The 24,145-nt window shown below is 39.7% G+C and overlaps 1 protein-coding gene across 10 annotated transcripts in view; it reads left to right on the plus strand.

Annotated features, from left to right (window-relative positions):
* Window positions 1-24,145, plus strand: part of ZBTB44 (zinc finger and BTB domain containing 44) — an 87,807-nt gene that overhangs the window by 48,099 nt on the left and 15,563 nt on the right. For 8 of the 10 annotated variants that reach the window (XM_032284967.1, XM_032284961.1, XM_032284963.1 and 5 more), the window contains 2 exons: window positions 5,323-6,396; window positions 22,645-22,729. In XM_032284967.1, coding sequence (XP_032140858.1) covers window positions 5,379-6,396; window positions 22,645-22,729 — 1,103 coding nt within the window. In that variant the 5' untranslated portion in view covers window positions 5,323-5,378. The remainder of the gene's footprint in view (window positions 1-5,322; window positions 6,397-22,644; window positions 22,730-24,145) is intronic. The other 2 variants (XM_032284969.1, XM_032284968.1) reach the window with 1 other exon arrangement.

Consider the following 24,145-nt stretch of genomic DNA (forward strand, 5'->3'; position numbering starts at 1 on the left):
CAAATTGCAACTTTTTCTTTTAACCATTTATAATAAATAGATGTAGGTATTTTATATAGCAAAATCAGATAGCAATTTTATAATATAAATTTATTCATTCACTTATTTCACTGTGTTGTATGGACCTGGAGAGCTTGTTTGAAGGTTCTAGCAGGGGAGTGCAGCTACTCGTATATCCTTGACCGAAGACCAGTCCCCCTCTATCAGGGATTGTCATCCTCTTTGACCGAGCGCGCAGCTTCGGGAAGGACACACATGGAGCGGTGAGGGAGGAAGGGGACACCCGCCTAGCCAGCCAGATCAGCCGAATCAACCCTGGCGATCAATGGGGTGACAGATGTTGCAGCCAGATCCCCCCCACATCCTATTACATTGTGTTGTATGTTATGTGAAATACTGGACCGGATCAAAAGAGAAATTAGATACCATAAAATGTTTTCACCAAGTCCTTTTGCTTTATCTGCTCTAAGCTTCTAACAATTTGCCTTTCTGCCCCTTCTTCGCCATACATTCTTTACATGTCTTCAGCACTAATAAATTCAACAGAATGAAATTTATCAGTGACTTTTTCCCTGAACTGCAAGGCAGAGTGGGCAATTTCATGTAAAAGTTTATGTGTGGATATTCTTCTCAGGAATTTTAAACTCAGTATATCCAAAATTGAAACATTTCTTTCCCTCTTCACCAGCCCCTATCAAAACCAGCTCTTCTTTCATCTTGTTTGATGAAAACAAAGTTAGAGATATAACCATCCGACTTTCCTCTTCTAGCTACTGTTCCACCCAGCCTTAATACAAAATCATACCCAGGTGGTTTTCCATCGTAAATATTTCTCAGATGCATTTTCTTTATCCTCATTGCTGCCACCAAGACAATCTTTTTCAAATGCAGATAGGATTCTTCTACTCCCATGTGGCTACCCATACTTATTGAAGGAGATTGTAGGTCTGAAGGTTAGTATAAACGTTAAGTGGTCTTGAACTAAATAATTTTCTGAGCCCCAGTTTCCTCATCCGTAAAATCAGGGTATTATCATCTACCCTCATGTAAGAACGAATCTAAAGCCCCTAGTGTTATATCTGGTACATAGTAGATAATTAGCCAGTACAGACAAGTTTATGTATAAATTTCTACCTCGATTATTCCTCTACAGGCATCTTAAATCTATATGCCCCTCTCCTTAACCTTTTCTGTCCTTGATTGGTTTTAATTAGAATATAAGCTGTAATTGAGTGATCTCAGTTTAGTTTTAGCATAGTTAAAACTTGGTTATTATCAGGCCTGGGTTTAACTACGCTCACGCCTATGATCCTGGCACTTTGGGAGGCCGAGGCCAGCGGATCACAAGGTCAAGAGATCAAAACCATCTTCGCCAACATGGTGAAACCCTGTGTCTACTAAAAATACAAAAATTAGCTGGGCATGGTGGTACATGCCTGTAGTCCCAGCTACTTGGGAGGCTGAGGCAGGAGAATCACTTGAACCTGAGAGGCGGAGGTTGCAGTGAGGATCGTGCCACTGTACTCCAACCTGGCATCAGAGTGAGGCTTTGTCTCAAAACAAACAAACAAACAAACAAAAACCCTGGTTTAGTATCTTGAAAGTTAGCCTCCAATTTTGAGATGTGGCTGCATAAATAGGCACATTCTTTTAAATATATTTTCTCATCTAACTAAAATTACTTTCAAGGTTCACAGTCTCATTACTTTCTCTAATCATGTTAGACAGCCACCTCACTTTAAATGCTAAGAGCTACTTTGTTTTAATCTCAAATCTTCTGATAATTTTTATCAGCTAATCTATATATCAAAATATAGATTTCAGAATATGCTGTGAGAAAGAGTAGACATTTAAAAATTTGATCTCCATTTAATTTTTGTTCACACTTTTTCTAGTGTGAATAAATAGCTTACAAAATTTATTGAATGCTTGCTTAATGCCAGGAATTGTGCTAATTTGATCCTCTTGACTATCTTTGAAGTATAATTTCTATGATTCCCATTTTTCAGATGAGAAAAAAACAGAAGCATCATTAGATAGGTGAACAACTTGACTTAGAATTAATGCCTGGCTGATAAATGGGGAAGTGAAAATTTAAAACCTAAGATGTGTCTAACTTAAGCCGTTCTACTTTATCAACTAGGCTATATACCTTATTTGGCAAAATTTTTCAATCTAACTGTAAAAAAAAAAAAATTGTAGATTTTTTTTTTGCATTCCCTTAAATTATATGTTGTTTAGCAACATACCTCTTTCATAAGAATGTCTGAAAGCAATGTTTCATCAGTAATTTGGAATAAAATGGGTGGGAAGTAAACTTTCTGAATTATTAAATAGTTCAAATTGCAAACTGCTACATGTCCTTTTTTTTTTTTTTTTTTTTTTTTTTTTTTTGAGGCAGAGTCTTGCTCTGTGGCCCAAAGCCAGGCTGGAGTGCAGTGGTGCGATCTCAGCTCACTGCAACCTCCACCTCCTGGGTTCAAGCAGTTCTCCTGCCTGGGCCTCCCAAATGAGCACCAAATTAAACATGTAACTACGCATAAACATATTCATCTACACACAGAGATAAATGAAAAAAAAATTTTTTTTAGTGAAGTTTTGCTCTTTTTGCCCAGGCTGGAGTGCAATGGCATGATCTCGGCTCACTGCAACCTCTGCCTCCCGGGTTCAAGTGATTTTTCTGCCTCAGCCTCCCGAGTAGGTAGGATTACAGGTGTGCACCATCACATCACGCCCAGCTAATTTTGTATTTTTAGTAGAGATGGGGTTTAACCATGTTAGCCAGGCTGATCTCAAACTTCTGACCTTGGGTATCCACGCACCTTAGCCTCCCAAAGTGCTGGGATTACAGGTATGAGCTACCACTCCCAACGAGAGTTTTTTTTTAAAGAGACTTATCTAACTTGTAAAACTTGAGGTTATACTTTGTGGTTTCTGAACTGCATTTCCCCATCTTCACCTTCCTCTCTCATCCCATACTTCTATCAGACTTTGTACTGTGCATTACAGGAGGTACTTATGAGCCATTTTATTCTGTGGTGGTAGCTCTTCCTCCAGGTCCCTGGAGAGCAAGTCTTAATAACTGTTCTGATCACTTTCAGGAAATACAATCTTTTCAAGAGCTAATAATGTTAGGTTAAAGATTTCTTTCCTTTCCCAGTTCAGGCCTACTACATGCCTACAGTTGAAGAGTCAGGTTTGGTTTGCCTCCTTTTTCTTTCTGTCTTCCCCAACTTTCCCCTTTCACTGCTCTTCATTTGTTGGCGTGGTTTCTGGCCCTTCCAGGAAGAAAAGGTCTTTAATGGTAATATGAGTAGCAGCAGCAACTAACGTTTCTGTAGCATTGGATTATGTTGTTAGTTACTATTCTAAACACTTAACATGTATTACATCATTTAATCCTCAGAACTCTATTAGGTGTGTTGTGTTATCTTTATTATACTGCTGAATATATTAAGATACAGAGGGTTTGTTTAATGACTTGCCTAAGGTCACACAGGTAAAAATAGCAGAACCAGCATTCAGAGTCAGCATTCTGGCTCCAGAGTCTGTACTCTAAACCACTCCACTATGTTGCCTTTATATACGTTGGGAGATAGTAGGCATACTCCTTGGCCTTGGCTGTTGTTTAAATCAGACTCATGTGTCCTTTAGAGTTTTTTGAAGTGTAACATATTTTCCATAGACCAGAAATAAAGGATCAACATGCCTTGAAGCCCCTTTCCCTGCAGGGGAATAAGCAGGGAAGTAGAATAGGGTTTCCAACTCACAACAAACTGATTAATCTCAGCAAAAGTCCTTTTCATATCTACTCTTTGAACATGGAAGATGATTGAAGGTGGATGTAACTCAGGTTGAAAATAGTTTTCCACTACCCACTTGTATAAGGTGCCCTTGTGCCTCACTTGACAATGTAGTACATTATCTATTGTTTGGGACCTATTCAAAATTGAAATAGTTTCATTTTAATACTGTGATGCACATGTTTTCCAAATATGCTTTTTAATTTCTTGCCTTCACACCTTTGTTCATGCAGATGGTCCCTGGATTATAACTAATTCACTTGCTCTGAAAGCATGTTTCTTTATTCAACCACATGCTCCCAAAGTAAGCACTCTTGAAGGCCATGCTTTAAAAGCAGAAGCTAGTTTCTTGGGATGCAATAAATGAACAAAACACTTTATATATAGCCCTCCCGTTTTCTTCTTCTTCATCTCATTTTTGTGAGACCTAAATCAGCAAATACATTAAATGATGGTTTGCATAGACCAGTCCATGGCTGTCTAGTGTCTCATTGTGGTCAGTTGTCTTTAGGAAGGGTATGTGGAGCACTCAGTTTGCATTTGAACTTCTGTCAGTAATTATGGTCAAGATAATTATTTCAGTAGCTTTACCTGGCTGCTTTGAAACAGATTTATGCCTTATCCTTTTGTGAAGTCTGACATGGAACAGTTCCAAATTGATCATTGTGTCTTCTCAAGTTAGAAGAGTCTGTACTTTTTGTTTGTTTGTTTTAGACAGGGTCTCACTCTGTCACCAAGGCTTGGAGTGCACTAGCGCAATCTCAGCTCACTGCAACCTCTGCTTCCCAGGCTCAAGTGATCCTTCCACATCAACATCCCAAATAGCTGGGACTATAAGCCCATGCCACCATACCCAGCTAATTTTTGTATGTTTTTAGTAGAGACAGGGCTTCGCCATGTTGGCCAGGGTAATCTCAGACTCCTGAGCTCAAGCAATCTGCCTGCGTTGGCCTCCCAAAGTTCTGGGATTACAGGTGTGAGCCACCATGCCTGGAAATCTTTTTAAATTCATCTTGAAATCGTTTGGGTTTTTTTCTTTCCACTTCATTTCTTTCTTTTTCTCATCTTTCTTTTCCTGTATACATTTACCTGCATAAAGCAGTCACAGGGATGATTATGTAATGGATTGTTTAGTGTTTACACTGGCATTGCCTGCTGCATGCTCACATTTAGAAACAGGAATAATAATATGCCTACTGACAGATATGATGATGATCAACTAATTATTCAATGTGAAGCGTTACAAATACTGTCTGGCACATAGAAGACACTCTACAATTGTCATTATTTACAAACTGTTGCAGCACTGCAGCTTATTAAAACATTGGTTCACAGACTTCACTGATTGAACCGTTTGGAAGGCAGATAGGGAGAATATATTTCTGTACAGTCCCTGTCTTGAAGTTTCTCTCATAATCTTTCAGCCTTTTGATTTAGTACAGTGTCCACAAGAAAATGATCTAAATCACATTTAAACTACAAAAATATCAATTAATGATTTATTTTATGTATTTTTTAGGATATTTCTGATTCATTTGCATCCTTGAAGAGCATCTGTAGAAGAGGAAGTAAAAGATGGGTGTGAAAACATTTACTCATAGCTCCTCTTCCCACAGCCAGGAAATGCTTGGAAAGCTAAATATGCTGCGAAATGATGGACATTTTTGTGATATCACTATTCGTGTCCAGGACAAAATCTTCCGGGCACATAAGGTGGTACTAGCAGCTTGCAGTGATTTCTTTCGCACCAAACTTGTAGGCCAAGCCGAGGATGAGAACAAGAATGTGTTGGATCTGCATCATGTTACAGTGACTGGCTTTATACCCCTTTTAGAATATGCTTACACAGCCACTCTATCGATTAACACAGAAAATATTATTGATGTTCTAGCAGCAGCCAGCTATATGCAAATGTTCAGTGTTGCCAGCACCTGCTCAGAGTTCATGAAATCAAGCATTTTATGGAATACACCCAACAGCCAACCTGAAAAGGGTCTAGATGCTGGGCAAGAAAATAATTCTAACTGCAATTTTACTTCTCGAGATGGGAGCATTTCTCCCGTGTCCTCAGAGTGCAGTGTGGTAGAAAGAACGATTCCTGTCTGCCGAGAATCCCGGAGAAAGCGCAAAAGCTACATTGTTATGTCTCCTGAGAGTCCTGTAAAGTGTAGCACACAAACAAGTTCACCCCAGGTACTGAATTCTTCAGCTTCCTACTCAGAAAATAGAAACCAACCAGTTGACTCTTCCTTAGCTTTTCCCTGGACTTTTCCTTTTGGAATTGATCGAAGGATTCAGCCTGAGAAAGTTAAGCAAGGAGAAAATACCCGGACTTTAGAATTACCTGGCCCGTCTGAAACTGGTAGAAGAATGACTGATTATGTGACTTGTGAGAGCACAAAAACTACCTTGCCCTTAGGTTCCGAAGAAGATGTCCGGGTCAAAGTAGAAAGGTTAAGTGACGAGGAAGTCCATGAGGAAGTGTCCCAGCCTGTCAGTGCATCTCAGAGTTCCCTGAGTGATCAGCAGACAGTTCCAGGAAGTGAACAAGTCCAAGAGGACCTTCTGATTAGTCCACAGTCTTCCTCTATAGGTATAATGTCTTCTGTGTTTTTCATGGTGCTGTAAAGTCAATTCAAACATTTTTAAGTTCCTGGTAGATAAGTTTTGTGCTTGGTCATATAGGAAATATAAAGAAGAGTAAAAAATGATGACTGGATTTATTTAAGATGCCGTTAGCACTATCGCTTATTTTTTACAAGTTGCACATTGGTGAAGATAGAAATAATTGAATAATATCTGATGGGACAAAGGCAAATACACATACACAAAAAACTCAGTTAAATCCAGTTTGTGTTTTATTCTTAATTAAAATGTGTATTGAAAACTTACCATGTGCCAAGCAAACATTGATGATACATAAAGAAAAACACATAGTCCCTGCAATTAAGAGATTGATCATCTAATTGGGGAAGCAGATATGTAAGTAAATGATTACAGTGAACTGTTTAAAGTGCTGGGGTGTGAACAAAGTAGTACGGTTGCAACAAAGAAAAGAGCAAGTTAACACTATATATTTGAGATGAGTCTTATGCAATAAGTAAGTTTACCCAAGTGAGGGAATGTCATTTCTGTGAAAACATAAAAGCACAGAGCATGTATGCAAACACAGGTATGGAAGAGCATTGTGTTTGGTAAACAGTGAATTCAGTGCAAAATTATGTAAATAAGCACAGATGCCTGAAAGTGCAAGAAATAGTGGGAGGTAAGATAAAAAGGAGTAGTTGAGCGCAGGCTGTGAAGAGCCTTGAATCCTAGTTTCAGTAAGGGTTGCATTTAAGTACAGGTAACAGAATCCCTCCTACAGTAACTTAAACCATAGCACGGTCTTATTTTTATCACGTAAAGTATTGAGAAATAAAAGTCCAGGGCTGGTACAGTGAATTGTCAATGTAATCAGTGGCCTAGTCGACTTGTATATTTATAATGTGCCATCTTCAGTTTGTTGGTTTCATCCATAAGATGCTCACTTTATCATCAGCTTTGTATTCTAGAAAGGGACAATGCTTGTATAAAGAAAGCACCTGTGTTCTCAGAAATTCCTAAAAAACTTCTGCTGGTCTGTGTCCCATAGTCTTTCCTAACTGCAAGGAAATTTGGGAAGATAATGTGTATTAGTTGGATACATAAATGCCTTGAACAAAATTAGAGCAGAATGGATATTGAATATGCAACTAGCAGTATCTGCCACAAGTACACCAAGAAAGCTTGGATTTTATCTTAGTGGTAGCTAGTAACTAGGAGTCCACATTAAAGGAATTAAAAAAGAAAAACATATGCAGATATTTTAGGAAAATTGGTATTGACATGCAGTGAGTTTGGTTGTATGGAGACAATCTCAAAGACCAGTTGCAGTACAGTTAACTTGGTGTGGATAAAGAGTCAAACCATGTGAAAGAAAACAGATGTTACAAGACTTTGTAAAGAAAGACTCAGTACCTGATGATACTGAATATGTGTATTGAAAGAACAGGAGCAGTCAGAGTACTCTGATGAGTAGGAAATAGTGGTAACACTTTATTATAGTCCATTGATTCGAAGTCACAAATTTTCATATTTTGTTATTTCTGAATCCAGCTAATGTCTTACACTTGGAAATCTTTTACAGTTGCTTGTTTCTTCCTTAGTACCGTAGAAAATAGTGGCAATCGTACAAATCTATTCAATGCAGTTACTGCAGTATGAAAATCAGTGGCAGGTGGTCAGAATCCAGTTTTGAGAGTAAATCATCAAGGTCAATTCTGTGTAAATTGTGCTTGAATGATGATCAAGCAGTGTCATGCCAAAAGCAGTAGAAAAGACAAGATTAGTGAGACTACCAGCTTGGGACTTTTCTACTGGTAGTGGCAAATTTAGTCTCAATAGGAGAAAACAGAAGAGCCAAAACCAAGGGACTGATCCTTGGGGAAACTATATTCAGGTTTGGGAAGGGATAGAAGAAAAGCCAACAATGAATAATACAGATTTGTCCAAAAGATTGGAGAACTAGGAAGACCATATTAACTTTGTTAGTTTCTTATGTTTTTACCCTCTGTGTGAGTTTCCCTGGGCTGCTGCATTCAGTACCATAAACTGAATGGTTTAAAGCAAACTTATTCTCTCACAGCTTAGGAGGCCAGAAGTCTGAACTACAGGTGTTACCTCCCTTTGAAGGGTCTTTCTCTCTGAAGATTGTAGGGAAGAATCCTTCCTTGCCTCCTCCAGCCTGTGGCAGCTGCCCACAATCCTTGGTGTTCTTTGCTTGTAGCTCCAGTGTCTGATACTTTACTTTTAGTATCTGCATTTGCCTTCAGGTGACTTTCCCTGTCTCTCTCTTCTGTCACTGGCTTCAAATTTTTGTCACCATGAAAGGATACCAATCATTGGATTCAGGACCAACCATAATCAAACATGACCTCATCTTAACTTGATTACATCTACAAAGACCCTGTTTCCAAATAAGGTCACATTCATTGGTACCAAGGATTAACATGTAGTGTCTTTTTTTTTTTTTTTTTTTTTTTAACTTGAAGTTCTGGAATACATGTTCTGAACATGCAGGTTCGTTACATAGGTGTACATGTGCCATGGGGCTTTGCTGCACCTGTCATCCTGTCATCTAGATTTTTTTTCTTTTTTTGAGAGGGAGTTTCACTCATGTTACCCAGGCTGGAGTGCAATGGCGCGATCTCGACTCACCGCAACCTCCGCCTCCTGGGTTCAGGCAATTCTCCTGCCTCAGCCTCCTGAGTAGCTGGGATTACAGGCACGCACCACCATGCCCAGCTAATGTTTTGTATTTTTAGTAGAGACGGGGTTTCACCATGTTGGCCAGGATGGTCTCGATCTCTTGACCTCGTGATCCACCCGCCTCGGCCTCCCAAAGTGCTGGGATTACAGGCTTGAGCCACCGTGCCCGGCCTCATCTGGATTTTAAGCCCTGCATGCATTAGGTATTTGTCCTAATGGTCTCCCTCCTCTTTCCCCCCTCACCACTCCCCCCATCAGGCCCCAGTGTGTGATGTTCCCCTCCCTGTATCCATGGGTTCGCATTGTTCAACTCCCACTTATAAGTGAGAACATGTGGTATTTGGTTTTCTGTTTCTGTGTTAGTTTGCTGAGGATGATGGTTTCCAGCTTCATCCATGACCCTGTAAAGGACATGAACTCATTCTTTTTTATGGCTGCATAGTATTCTGTGGTGTATATGTGCCGCATTTTCTTTATCCAGTCTGTCATTGATGGGCATTTGGGTTAGTTCCTAGTCTTTGCTATTGTAAACAGTGCTGCAGTAAACGTATACGTGCACATGTGTCTTCATAGTAGAATGATTTATAATCCTTTGGGTATAAACCCAGTAATGGGATTGCTGGGTCAAATGGTATTTCTAGTTCTAGGTCCTTGAAGAATCACCACACTGTCTTCCACAATGGTTGAACTAATTTACACTCCCACCAACAATGTAAAAGCGTTCCTGTTTCTCTGCTTCCGCACCAGCATCTGTTGTTTCCAGACTTTTTAATGATCACAATTCTGACTGGAGTGAGATGCTATCTCATTGTGGTTTTGATGTGCATTTCTCTAATGACTACTGATGATGAACTTTTTTTCATATGTTTGTTGGCCACATAAATGTCATCTTTTGAGAAGTGTCTGTTCATATTCTTCGCCCACTTTTTGATGGGGTTTTTTCTTGTAAATTTGTTTATGTTCTTTGTAGATTCTGGATATTAGACCTTTGTCAGATGGATAAATTGCAAAAATTTTCTCCCATTCTATAGGTTGCCTGTTCACTCTGATGATCAGTTTCTTTTGCTTTGCAGAAGCTCTTTAGTTTAATTGGACCATTTGTCAATTTTGGCTTTTGTTGCAATCGCTTTTGGTGTTTTAACCATAAAGCCTTTGCCCATGCCTATGTTTTAAATGATATTGCCTAGGTTTTCTTCTAGGGTTTTTATAGTTTCAGGTTTTATGTTTAAGTCTTTAATCCATGTTGAGTTAATTTTTGCATAAGGTGTAAGGAAGGGGTCCAGTTTCTGTTTTCTGCATATGGCTAGCCAGTTTTCCCAACATCATTGATTAAATAGGGAATCCTTTCCCCATTGCTTGTTTTTGTCAGGTTTGCCGAAGATCAGATAATTGTAGATGTGTGGTGTTATTTTTGAGGCCTCTGTTCTGTTCCATTGGTCTATATATCTGTTTTGGTACCAGTACCATGCTGTTTTGGTTACTATATAGCCTTGTAGTATAGCTTGAAGCCAAGTAGCATGATGCCTCCAGCTTTGTTCTGAGGATTGCCTTGACTATACAGACTCTTATTTGGTTCCATATGAAATTTAAAGTAGTTTTTTTCTTGTTCTGTGTAGAAAGTCAATAGTAGCTTGATGAGAATAGCATTGAATCTATAAATTACTTTGGGCAGTATGGTCATTTTCACAATACTGATTTTTCCTCTCCATGAGGATGGAATTTTTTTTTCCATTTGTTTGTGTCCTTATTTCCTGGAGCAGTGGTTTGTAGCTCTCCTTGAAGAGATCCTTCATGACTCTTTTAAGTTATATTCCTAGGTATTTTATTTTCTTTGTAGCAATTGTGAATGGGAGTTCACTGATGATTTGCCTCTCTGCTTGTCTATTATTGGTGTATAGGAATGCCTGTGATTTTTGCACATTGATTTTGTATCCTGAAACTTGACTGAAGTTATCACCTTAAGGAGTTTTTGGGCTGAGACAGTGTTTTACTTCCTCTCTTCCTATTTGAATACCCTGTATTTCTTTCTTTTGCCTGATTACTCTGTCCAGAACTTCCAGTACTATATGAATAGGGGTGATGAGAGAGGGCATCCTTGTCTTATGCCAGTTTTCAAAGGGAATGCTTCCAGCTTTGGCCCATTCAGTATGATATTGGCTATGGGTTTGACATAAATAGTTCTTATTATTTTGAGATATGTTCCATCAGTACCTAGTTTATTAAGGGTTTTTTTTTAGCATGAAGGGGTGTTGAATTTTATCAAAGGCCTTTTCTACATCTATTGACATAATCATATGGTTTTTGTCATTGGTTCTGTGTATGCGGTGGATTGATTTGCATATGTTGAACCGTTCTTGCATCCCAGGGATGAACCCAACTCGATCATGGTGGATAAGTTTTTTGATGTGCTGCTGGATTTAGTTTGCCAGTATTTTATTGATGATTTTTGCATCAATGTTCATCAGGGATATTGGCCTGAACTTTTACTTTTTTGTTGTATCTCTGCCAGGTTTTGGTATCAGGATGATGCTGGCCCCATAAAATGAGTTAGGGAGGAGTCCCTCTTTTTCTATTGTTTGGAACAGTTGCAGGAGTAATACAAGCTCCTCTTTGTACCTCTGGTGGAATTCAGCTGTGAATCCATCTGGTCCTGGGCTTTTTTTGGTTGGTAGGCTATTCATTACTGCCTCAATTTCAGAACTTGTTATTGGTCTATTCACGGATTTTGACTTCTTCTGGATTTAGTCGTGGAAGGGTGTATGTGTCCAGGAATTTATCCATTTCTTCTAGATTTTCTAGTTTATTTGCATAGAGGTGTTTATAGTATTCTCTGATGGTAGTTTGTATTTCTGTGGGATCGGCAATGATACCCCCTTTATCATTTTTTATTGTGTCTATTTGATTCTTCTCTCTCTTCTTTTATTAATCTGGCTAGCGGTCTATTTATTTTTGTTAATCTTTTCAAAATACCAGCTCCTGGATTTATTGATTTTGCAGGGGGAGGGTTTTTTGTATCTCTGTCTCCTTAGTTCCGCTCTGATTTTCATTATTTCTTGTCTTCTGCTAGCTTTTGAATTTGTTTGCTCTTGCTTCTCTCATTCTTTTAATTGTGATGTTAGGGTGTCGATTTTAGATCTTTCCTCATTTCTTTCCTGGGCATTTAGTGCTATAAATTTCCCTCCAAACACTACTTTAGCTGTGTCCCAGAGATTCTGGTACATTGTCTCTTTGTTGTTCTCACTGGTTTCAAAGAACTTTATTATTTCTGCCTTAACTTTGTTATTTAGCCAGTGGTCATGCAGGAGCAAGTTGTTCAGTTTCCATGCAGTTGTGAAGTTTTTAGTGAATTTCTTAATCCTGAGTTTTAATTTGATTGCACTGTGATCTGAGAGGCTGTTTGTTGTTATTTCTGTTCCTTTGCATTTGCTGAGGAATGTTTTACTTCGAATTGTATGGTTGATTTTAGAATAAGTGCTGTGTGGTGCTGAGAAGAATGTATATTCTGTTGATTTGGGGTGGAGAGTTCCATAGACATCTATTAGGTCTGCTCGGTCCAGAGCTGAGTTCCAAGTCCTAAATATCTTTGTTAATTTTCTGTCTTGTTGACCTGTCTAATATTGACAGTGGGGTGTTAAAGTCTCCCACTGTTATTGTATGGGAGTCTAAGTCTTATTGTAGGTCTCTAAGAACTTGTTTCATGAATCTGGGTGCTCCTGTATTGAGTGCATATATATTTAGGATAGTTAGCTCTTCTTGTTACATTAATCCCTTTACCATTATTTAGCCCTTCTTTATCTTTTTTGATCTTTGTCGGTTTAAAGTCTGTTTTATCTGAGACTAGGATTGCAACCCCTGTTATTGTTTTTTTTCCGTTTGGTTGGTAAATATGACTCCATCCCTTTATTTCAAGTCTGTGTATATCTTTGCATGTGAAATGGGTCTCCTCAATACAGCACACCAATGGGTCTTGACTCTTTATCCAATTTGCCAGTCTGTGTCTTTTAAATGGGGCATTTAGCCCATTTACATTTAAGGTTAATATTGTTATATGCAAATTTGATCCTGTCATCATGATGCTAGCTGGTTATTTTGCATGTTAGTTGATGTAGTTTCTTTATAGTAACATTGGTCTTTATATTTTGGTGTGTTTTCGCAGTGGCTGGTACTGGTTTTCCTTTCCATATTTAATGCTTCCTTCAGGAGCTCTTCTAAGGCAGGCCTGGTGGTGACAAAATCCCTCAGCATTTGCTTGTCTGTAAAGGATTTTACTTCTCCTTCACTTAGAAACTTTGTCTGGATATGAAATTCTGGGTTGAAAATTATTTTCCTTCTGTCTCCAAAAAAAAAGAAAGGAAAGAAAAGAAAATTCTTTAAGAATATTGAGGCCGGGCGTGGTGGCTCACGCCTGTAATCCCAGCACTTTGGGAGGCCGAGGCGGGTGGATCACGAGGTCAAGAGATCGAGACCATCCTGGTCAACATGGTGAAACCCCGTCTCTACTAAAAACTACAAAAAATTAGCTGGGCATGGTGGCGCGTGCCTGTAATCCCAGCTACTCAGGAGGCTGAGGCAGGAGAATTGCCTGAACCCAGGAGGCGGAGGTTGTGGTGAGCTGAGATCGTGCCATTGCACTCCAGCCTGGGTAACATGAGTGAAACTCCGTCTCAAAAAAAAAAAAAAAAAAGAATATTGAATACTCTCTTGTGGCTTGTAGGGTTTCTGTAGAGATATCCGCTGTTAGTCTGATGCACTCCCCTTTGTAGGTAACCTGACCTTTCTCTCTGGCTGCCCTTAACATTTTTCCTTCATCTCAACCTTGGAGAATCTGACGATTATGTATCTTGGAATTATCTTCTCAACGAGTATCTTTGTGGTTTTCTCTGTATTTCCTGAATTTGAGTGTTGGCCTGTCTTGCTAGGTTGAGGAAGCTGTCCTGGATAATATCCTGAAGTGAGTTTTTCAACCTGGTTCCATTCTCTCTGTCACTTTCAGGGACCCCAATCTATTTATAGGTTTGGTCTTTTCACATCCCATATTTCTTGGAGGTTTTGTTTGTTCCTTTTGAACCTTTTTTCTCTAATCTTAACCGTCATGCCTCATTTCATTAAGCTGATCTTCAGACTCCACTTGATTCATTCAGCTATTGATACTTTTGTATGCTTCATAAAGTTCTCGTGTTGTTTTTCAGCTCTATCAGGTCATTTATGTTCTTCTCTAAACTGGTTATTCTAGTTCGCAATTCCTGTAACCTTTTGTCAAGGTTCTTAGCTTCCTTGCATTGGGTTAGAACATGTTCCTTTAGCTCAGAGAGTTTGTTATTACCCAGCTTCTGAAGCCTACTTCTGTCAATTCGTCAAACTCATTCTCTGCCCAGTTTTGTGCCCTTACTGGAGAAGAGTTGCAATCATTTGGAAGAAAAGAAGCATTCTGGGTTTTGAATTCCCAGCATTTTTTGCTGGTTTTTCTTCGTGGATTTATCTACCTTTGATCTTTGAGGCTGATGACCTTTGGATGGGTTTGGATGGGGTTTCTGTGTGGGGGTTCTTTTTGTTGATATTGATGTTATTGCTTTCTGTTTGTTAGTTTTTCTTCCAACAGGCCCCACTTCTGCAGGTCTGCTGCAGTTTGTTGGAGGTCCACTCCAGACCCTATTTGCTTGGGTATCACCAGCAGAGGCTGCAGAACAGCAAAGATTGCTGCCTACTCCTTCCTCTGGAGGCTTTGCCCCAGAGGGGCACTGGCCTGATGCCAGCTAGAGCTCTCCTGTATGAGGTATCTGTCAACCCTTGTTGGGAGGTCTCTCCCAGTCAGGAGACATGGGGTTCAGGGATCCACTTGAGGAGGCAGTTTGTCCTTTAGCAGAGCTTGAGCGCTGTGCCGGTAGAACCCTGCTTGTCAGTATCCACTACTCTTTTCAGAGCCTGCAGGCAGGAACATTTAAGCTCGCGGAAGCTGCACCCACAGCCGCCCCTTCCCCCGGATGCTCTGTCCCAGTGAGATGGGATTTTTATCCATAAGCCCCTTACTGGGGCTGTTGCCTTTCTTTCAGCGATACCGTGCCCAGTGAAGAGAAATCTAGAGAGGCAGTCTGGTCACAGCCGCCTTGCCACACTGTGTTGATTTCTACCCAGTCAGAATTTCCAGGCCTTTTTAGCACCGTCAGGGTAAAACCGCCTACTCAAGCCTCAGTAATGGCAGATACCCTTCCCCTCACCAAGCTCCATTGTCCCAGGTGGACTTCAGACTGCTGTGCTGGCAGGGAGAATTTCAAGCTAGTGATTCTTAGCTTGCTGGGGGCTCCATGGCAGTGGGACCCGCTGACCGAGACCACTTGGCTCCCTGGCTTTAGCCCCCTTTCCAGGGTAGCGAAACGGTTCTGTCTCGATGGAGTTCCAGGCATCATTGGGGTACAAAAAAAGAACAGCTAGCTTAGTGTCTGCCCGAATAGCGGCCCAGTTTTGTGCTTGAAACCCAAACCCCTGGTGGTATAGGCACATGAGAGAATTTCCTAGTCTGCGGGTTGCAGAAACCGTGGAAAAAGCATCTGGGTCAGATAGCACAGTCCCTCACAGCTTCCCTTGGCTTGGAAAGGGAAGCCCCTGGCTTCTTGCACTTCTGGGGTGAGGTGACACCTCACCCTGATTCTGCTCACCCTCCGTAGGCTGCACCCACTTGCTTAACTAGCCCCAATGAGATGAACAGGGTACGTCATTGGAAATGCAGAACTCACCCGCCTTCTGTGTTGGTCTGGCTGGAAGACGCAGACCAGAGCTGTTCCTATTCAGCCATCTCACCAGCAGCCAAGACGTAGAGTCTTTTTTTGGGAGAAATGATTTCATCCATAGCAGCCACTGAAGTTCATATTCCTGAATTGGGGTCAAGGTAGTTTTGAAGAATTTACATGAACACACATCCAACAAAATATTTAATTTCAAGAAATCGTAGCTATTTGTTGATACAACCAAGTTTTTACTAAACTACCAGAGTCTTTCATTGAAAACACCTTGGTACCTGCTAAATAACAAACTGCCTACTGAATAATTACAATTTTAATCATTTAAGAAAGTAGAAACCCAAATGTAAGTATGTTCCTAACTAGGCATGTGAAATAGTCATCTGTTACCACTCCCAAGTATATATAATCAGTTCAGGTTATGCCTTTATGATGGCTTTGTTTTTGCTTTTGTTTGAGACTGAGTCTCGCCTGTCACCCAGCCTAGAATGCAGTAGCACAATCTTAGCTCACTACAACCTCTGCCTCCCAGGTTCAAGCGATTCTCCTGCCTCAGCCTCCCAAGTAGCTGGGACTACACAACCACCACACCCAACTAATATTTGTATTTTTAGGAGAGACAGAGCTTCACCGTGTCACCCAGGCTGGTCTCAATATCCTGACCTCAAGTGATTGGCCCACCTCAACCTCCCAAACTGTTGGGATTACAGGCGTGAGCCACCACGCCTGGCCCTTTATGATGTTATTAATTAAGTTAATAAGTAGACCAGGCGTGGTGGCTCACACCTGTAATCCCAGCACTTTGAGAGGCCGAGACGGGCGGATAACCTGAGATCAGGAGTTCAAGACCAGCCTGACCAACATGGAGAAACCCCTACTAAAAATAGGAAAAAATTAGCTAGACGTGGTGGTGCAGGCCTGTAGTCCTACCTACTCAGGAGGCTGAGGCTGAGGCAGGAGAATCTCTTGAACCTGGGAGTTGGTTGTGGTGAGCCAAAATCAGCCTGGGCAACAAGAGCAAAACTATGTGTCAAAAAAAAAAAAGTAGGACAAACCTTTTAGCTACATAAGTGTGATCTATTTCCTATATATTATTGTAAATATGGATTCTATAATGCTGACATGGGAACCACTCTGATCTGAATATCATATAATCAGATAATCCCAATGTGGTTTGTTTCATGTTTTGGGGGTTTTGTTTATTTTGTTTTGTTTTGTTTGCCAGAGTCTTGCTCTGTTGCACAGGCTGGAGTACTGTGACACAGTGTCAGCTTACTGAAACCTCCGCCTCGGTTCAAGTGATTCTCCGGCCTCAACCTCCCGAGTAGCCAGGGTTACAGGCACCCGCCACCATACCTGGCTCATTTTTGTATTTTTAATAGAGACAGTATTTCACCATTTTGGCCAGGCTGGTCTCAAACTCCTGACGTCAAGTGATTTGCCTGCCTCACCCTCCCAAAGTGCTGGGATTGCAAGCATGAGCCACTGCACCTGACCCCATTGTGATTTTTTTTTCCTTGCCTTCATGGCAAATGTTGCTCCAAACAAACCTATCTTAATTCCAAACTTACATACTAAAACAAAGCCATACAGAAAAGAGAGTAAATTCCTTGGGATATTGAAGGCAGTCAGTAAATCTGAGAGGGAGAAAAGGAAGATGTGCATGGTACTTTTTCCCCTATAAGTTCTATAAGAGCACTTAATTTTACTTACTAATTTGTTAAAAAGCATCTCTGAGAGGTATCTTGTCTTTTTAGGGGTGGAGAATATAATGTTTAGTATATTTATTCTCAGATTTTAAAATAATAATTTGATTATCTGTGAAATTAGTTCAGATGGGATTTTACCTGCTGTTTTAAGTTTCCTTTGTTGCCACGTGTCCTTGGAAAGGTTGTAAAATTCAGTATCCTCGACTTGCAGCAATAAATACAACAAATTTAAAAGAGAAAAAGGACTGCTGATTTTAGGTTGACCCTACCATGTTACTTAAAAAGGTGACTCCCTAGTCCTTCCTAACCCTATCACCACTCCTAGGCAAACCACTATAAATAGTAATACTTGCCTATTCTGGATGTTTTATATCAGTGGGATCATGAAATACATGTTTTTGTTTTTGTTTTTCTGACTGGCTTCTGTTGTTTACCATAATGTTTTCATAGTTTGTCTGTGTTATACCTTGTAAAGTTTTGAAATAGTTTTGCCAGTCAGAGATCTGAACTTGGCCCCCAGGGCCAGTTCAGATGAACTAATCCAACCTATGTTCATCCTCTCATTATAGTTTATTTCTCTTGTAGACCGTTAACACAGTAGGCAGGCAGGCAGATGATCATCGGAGCAGGCGTTAGACTAGAAAACAATTTCACCAAGGAGCAACAGAATCTGAATAACCAAAATATTTTCAAAAGACTGTTTCATGGAAAACAAACCTGACAGTGAAGGGTTTCATTGAACTATTTAAGTGTAAATCAGCATAAACTTACGTCCCAACCAAGGGCAGGTGACACCTCAGAAGGGATTTTATATCTGCCCTCTCATTAAGGATCCCAGGACAAAGCAACAAGGACTTTAGCTGAATCTCCATTGGTCTTCATTTCTGCCAGGGCCCTATAGCCAAAGACCACCTATGATTGAACAAGTTGAGTCTGTTGCTCATTTGCAACAAGGGAGATTATACACCATGGGGTTTTTAGGGCTGGTTATCAGTAAGAAGGTGTTAAAAAGATCGTAGCAGAGGATTTGGTCTTGTGTTAGGTGACTTCAGGGATGCTTATTCTCCATTAGGGAGGATTCAAGGAAGTGAGGTTTGATCAGGACAGGTGATTTCAGAAAGGAGAGATAATTCTATGGTTGAACATCTTAACGAATATTATCTAGGGATGCAGACTAAAGTGAATCTATAGCAGTAGTGATTCAATAGCTGGAGAGAGATGGCGATGACTGGTATTTTTGTGATTGCACAAATAAAAGTATTTTTTAGTCTCTCTTTAATAAGGGTCACAGAGTGACTTGATCTTACATTGTTCTGTGAGACCGTTTATGTCCCTCAGGAGAATACTGTGGCCGTAAGGACCAGGCCCCACTCCTAAATGAGTGCCAGACCTGTTTCTAAATATTGGAAGATGCTTTTCTTTTTCAAGCATGAAGTGAGATCTTATATTGAAAACCTTTAGAACAATGTCTGGCACATGGTAAATACTTAATAGGAGATGACCACTGTAATTACTTTTGAATTTCAGAAGGATTTTTGTAACTATCTTGAATACCTAAACAGTGGCAGCAGCAACTTGAATTTGATGCAACAGAAGTTATCATATAGCACTTCTAATTGGGGAGAGAGTCCACTCTGTCTTGATAAGCTAGCCCTTTACCATATAAAGCTGATTGTCTCTGTGAATCACTTTTACTGTTTCATAAGGTAAAAAGCATCTGATCAAAATTGTTAGCCTCTCACTACCACTGAGAATTCCTATAGTATACAAAGGAAACTTCATTTTAATAATTGAAGAAACATCACTGTCACCTCAGGAAAGTAATACTGCATGTGGGTGTGGGAGAGAGAGAGAGAGAGAGAGGGAGAGAGAGAGAGGGAGAGAGAGAGAGAGAGTGTGTGTGTGTGTGTGTGTGTGTGTGTGTGTGTGTGTATCTCCTGCTGTTAAATCAGTTTAAAATTCCAATTCATATGATTACTTGTGTTAACATTTGCAAAAACCATCATCTCAAAAAAAAGATTCTTACAAAATTAATTTTTTGCTGATAGTTGCATAAGTGATAATATGTGTTTTTCTCTACAGCATACATAGAATTCTGAAAGTCTATTTTGACTCATTTTAGCTTGGAGTGGCCTTCATTTTAGCTGTTGGTACATTCAGTAGCCATGGGTGAGGGAAAGTTTGCTTTTGCTTTGCATGCTCATTATCCATTGAATTGGGGGATCCAGACATTTTAGAATATAGAGATGGATTTGTTTGAAGAAGGACCATCTGCTAGATGTATCTTGTACTCCATTTTAGCTCTTTTCGACCAGCTTTTTAAATAAACGTTTGACGATATTAGTATCAGTGCAAGACAGTGTGGTTTTTATTTTCGCCTTACCAAGAGTCCGTTCCCTCCTAGAAGTAGTATGGACTGCCTGATAGTGAGAAGCGAATATCAGTTAGATCAGTCTTCTTGGTCTGCCCTTACCACAACTCCAGGTGTTTTTTGGCAAGCCTTTGCCTATAAGCTTTAATATTGTCTATGCTCTGAGTAAGTTCAGAATCCTATAAAATAGATCTTTATGTCTCCATGAGACCAAGTCTAAATATTGAGGTTTTTTCCAGTTTTTAATCCCAGGACACATTGAAATGTTAATGGTTAGTTCTCTTTTCTTTAAGGAAAAAAACTGAGAATGGGAAGATATTGACAAGTAAACAGTTCTTTCTTAAAATGTAGCATTATCTGGTTCTCTACCGTACATCTGGATTAAAAACAAGTCAGAAGGACCCAGGAATAAGTTGCATAAGGAAACATAGGGGAAAAGCGTAAATGCCATTTGATAGTAAGAAAAAGAGAAAAACAAAGGACACAGAAATGCTACACATACATCAGAAGGGATGGAATGGGGAGGCCAGAAAAAATGGGGGTGCAATTGGGGATGAATGTGAACACACATAATCCTGCCTATTTTCAAAAGCCTCGGAGTATATTCATGTGTTAGAACACAGTATAATAATGAATGTTCTTTATGATTGAGGTGTCATCAAGAAACAAAAAATAAGTTATATTTAGTATCCTTCATTTAAGAAGTCAAGGCAAAATGTAACCCTGTCACAGATTTTCCAGTTCAAATGATTAAATAAAGTTTGAATGCCTTAAAATTTAGTTTTTTAAAAAATTTTATATTTAGGTGGATAATTTACCTGTTCCCTAATGACATCTAATTTAAGTGATCCAAAGAGGGAAACTTAAGTATTAGATTCCAGATTTTCATCAAGAGGAAATTTCATCCTGTATGTTCATTAGCAGATGATATTTATTAAATGTTCACATATATATAGTGGTGTACAAACTGTTACAGTTAGTGCATTTTCATTTTCATTAAAACATTGTAACCAAAAGCTTGTTTGCTATTAAATGACCGAAATTCTGAGAGGCTCAGATTTGTTCATTTGGTGCAATACAGCTAATTCAGGTTCAGTAAAGAAATTGGCAAAGTTCATTACCTAATGAGAATAGGCTAGATTGTTTGATTCTGCTGTTCCACCAAATTGTTGTTTAAAAACAACAAATTTTAAATTTTTAAAAATTCACCTTTAAAGTATTTGAAAAGCTGAAAAGATGGTCAGGAACTGCAAGGTTAACTTGGGGGAGAAAGCTGGCCCAGGGAGGTAAGTAGATCATCAGAGCACTAAAGTCAGTTTTGCCTTCAAGACATTTGCCAAAACACAAATGGGCTTTGGTTCATCAACTCAGACCAGGAGAAATGAAACTGAAAGCTCAGAGTGTGTAGAAGCTGTAAAGCCTTAGAAAAGTTGCTCCACACATGAGAAAAGCGTGCTTATGTGCATTAAGGATATTCGTAGCAGCATTGTTCTTAATAGCCACAAAGCTGTCCATCAAGAGTAAAATGAATAATGATGAAAATTATACAACAGTGAAAATAAACTTTGGTTACATGTAACAAGGATGAGTCCACAATGTTGGAGTAAAGAAGCAAGATAAAAGAATACATGTAGTATGACCTGGTTTATATAAAACAGCCAGACAATGCTAAAAAGCATTGTGTTTTTTTTTTTTTTTTTTTTTTTTTTTTTTTTTTTTTTTTGAGACGGAGTTTCACTCTTGTTACCCAGGCTGGAGTGCAATGGCGCGATCTTGGCTCACCGCAACCTCCGCCTCCTGGGTTCAGGCAATTCTCCTGCCTCAGCCTCCTGAGTAGCTGGGATTACAGGCACGCACCACCATGCCCAGCTAATGTTTTGTATTTTTAGTAGAGACGGGGTTTCACCATGTTGACCAGGATGGTCTCGATCTCTTGACCTCGTGATCCACCCGCCTCGGCCTCCCAAAGTGCTGGGATTACAGGCTTGAGCCACCGCGCCCGGCCTAAAAAGCATTGTTTATGGCAAGCCTTGGCAAACTTTCCCTTAAAGGCAAGATGGTAACTATTTTAGATTTAACTGCCACATGGTCTCTGTTACAACCAAAGCTACTAAACTCTGCCACTGTAGTGCAGAAGTAGCCCTAGTCCAGCCAAAGCTGTGTTCCAGCAAGAACTAATCCCTAGTTTATGGATACTTGTATTCAAGATAAAATTACTTTTTAAAGTAAGGGGATGGGAGAAGGAAAATGATAACCATAAAAAGGTTTTGGAGAAGAGAGGGGTTTATGATCAGGGAAGGATAAATAAGGACTTCCGGGATGCTGGCAGTGCTTTCATGTGGCTTGTGCATGGAGGTTGCCCAGATGTTTATCTATTAAATCCTGTGTAAAAGTTGTACAACAAGTTGTATGTCTTAAATAAGTTTTTAAAAATAAAAATTGTCAGTTTTTCCTTAAATGTTTAATTCAGTGTGTGTGGATTTTTGTTTGCTTTTGAATTGCACTGCTTTCTGAAATCTGTCAGAAATATTTCTAGAAGAATTTAAATGTTATATTACTATGTGATTTTAAATCACAAACATTTAAAAATATAGAACACTACTATTTTGTATTAATAATTCAGGATATGAACACTAGATAATATGTGTCAGTGACTTAGATATAATATGGCTTTCAGTTACAATCTTGGCTTTATTTACACGAAAGGATTACAGTTGTCCTCTTTCTCTTACTCACAGGTTCAGTAGATGAAGGCGTTACTGAGGGGTTGCCTACACTTCAAAGCACGTCTAGCACTAATGCTCCTGCGGATGATGATGATCGGTCAGTACTAATATAGCATGTCATTACCTTGTAAGGGTTGTGTTTACAACTCCAAATTCAAGCATTTTATCTCAGAGTTGTGGAAGTTTATTGCAACCTCACTTCAGTATACACACAGAGTAATGAAGTAGCATCATCACATTATAAATTAGAGCACCTATACAAGGCTTTTTTTTTTTCCAGCATTTCCATAACTACCTAGTCCCATTGCATTAAATCGTATGTGTATCAGGTGTTGGCAAACTATGAACCACAGGCCAACTCCAGCCCACCACCTTTATTCGTAAACCAAGTATTATTGGAACACAGCCACACTCATTTGTTGACATATTGTTTGTGGATGGCAGAGTTGAGTGGTTGAAACAGACTGTATGGTGTGCAAAGTCAGAATGTGTACTGTATGGACTGCTGTGAAAAACGTCTGCCAGAGTCTGATCTGTATACTCATAACTCCCTCCCTGCTTGATATTTCCACATAAATGTATAAAGGGCATTTCACATTGAACAAGGCCAAGATGGAACTCTTGATTTCTAACTCCCTGTCTGAATCCTGCTTCTCCAGCTTTTCTCCCATTTCAGTACACCTCATCATTATCCCTCTAATTTCTCAAGCAGAATCTCTGAGAATTAATGTTTTTCCCTACCAATCTTCATCTCCCCCTTAGTTAATCCTTAAGCAAGTCCTGTCCACTCTGCCTATAAAATATATCCCTGTCTACTTTTCCAGTCTGTACTATAGCCACCCTAGTCTAGGTCACCACCATCTTTTGCCTTGACTACTGCAATAGCCTTCAAATTAGCCTCTGATTTCATTCTTCCCCAATTCTAATCCATTTTCTATGTAGCAACCAAAATCATCTTTTCTTTTATAATTAAGTCAGATTATGTCACTGGTTTTTGTTGTTTTTTTTTTTTAAAAAAAAAGAAAAAATGAAGGAGAGGAAGAAAGAGAAAGAGGAAGAGGGAGAGAGAATGGGGATGTTACTTTATTGCCCAGGCTAGAATGCAGTCTAAAAATGGGTATGCCTGTAATTGTGCTTAATAATAGAGACATGAAAAAAAAAAAAAAAAAAAATGAGGGAAGAAAATAACAAACAAGCAGCCAACCAGTATTTCATTGAAACCTGTAAATAGGCCGGGCGCGGTGGCTCAAGCCTGTAATCCCAGCACTTTGGGAGGCCGAGGCGGGTGGATCACGAGGTCAAGAGATCAAGACCATCCTGGTCAACATGGTGAAACCCCGTCTCAACTAAAAAAATACAAAAAGTTAGCTGGGCATGGTGGCACGTGCCTGTAATCCCAGCTACTAAGGAGGCTGAGGCAGGAGAAATGCCTGAACCCGGGAGGCGGAGGTTGCGGTGAGCCGAGGTCGCGCCATTGCACTCCAGCCTGGGTAACAAGAGTGAAACTCCGTCT

This window comes from Sapajus apella, unplaced genomic scaffold, assembly GCF_009761245.1.
Source record: "Sapajus apella isolate SASKATOON/1434 unplaced genomic scaffold, GSC_monkey_1.0 scaffold16, whole genome shotgun sequence".
NCBI classification, from domain to species: Eukaryota; Metazoa; Chordata; class Mammalia; order Primates; family Cebidae; genus Sapajus; species Sapajus apella.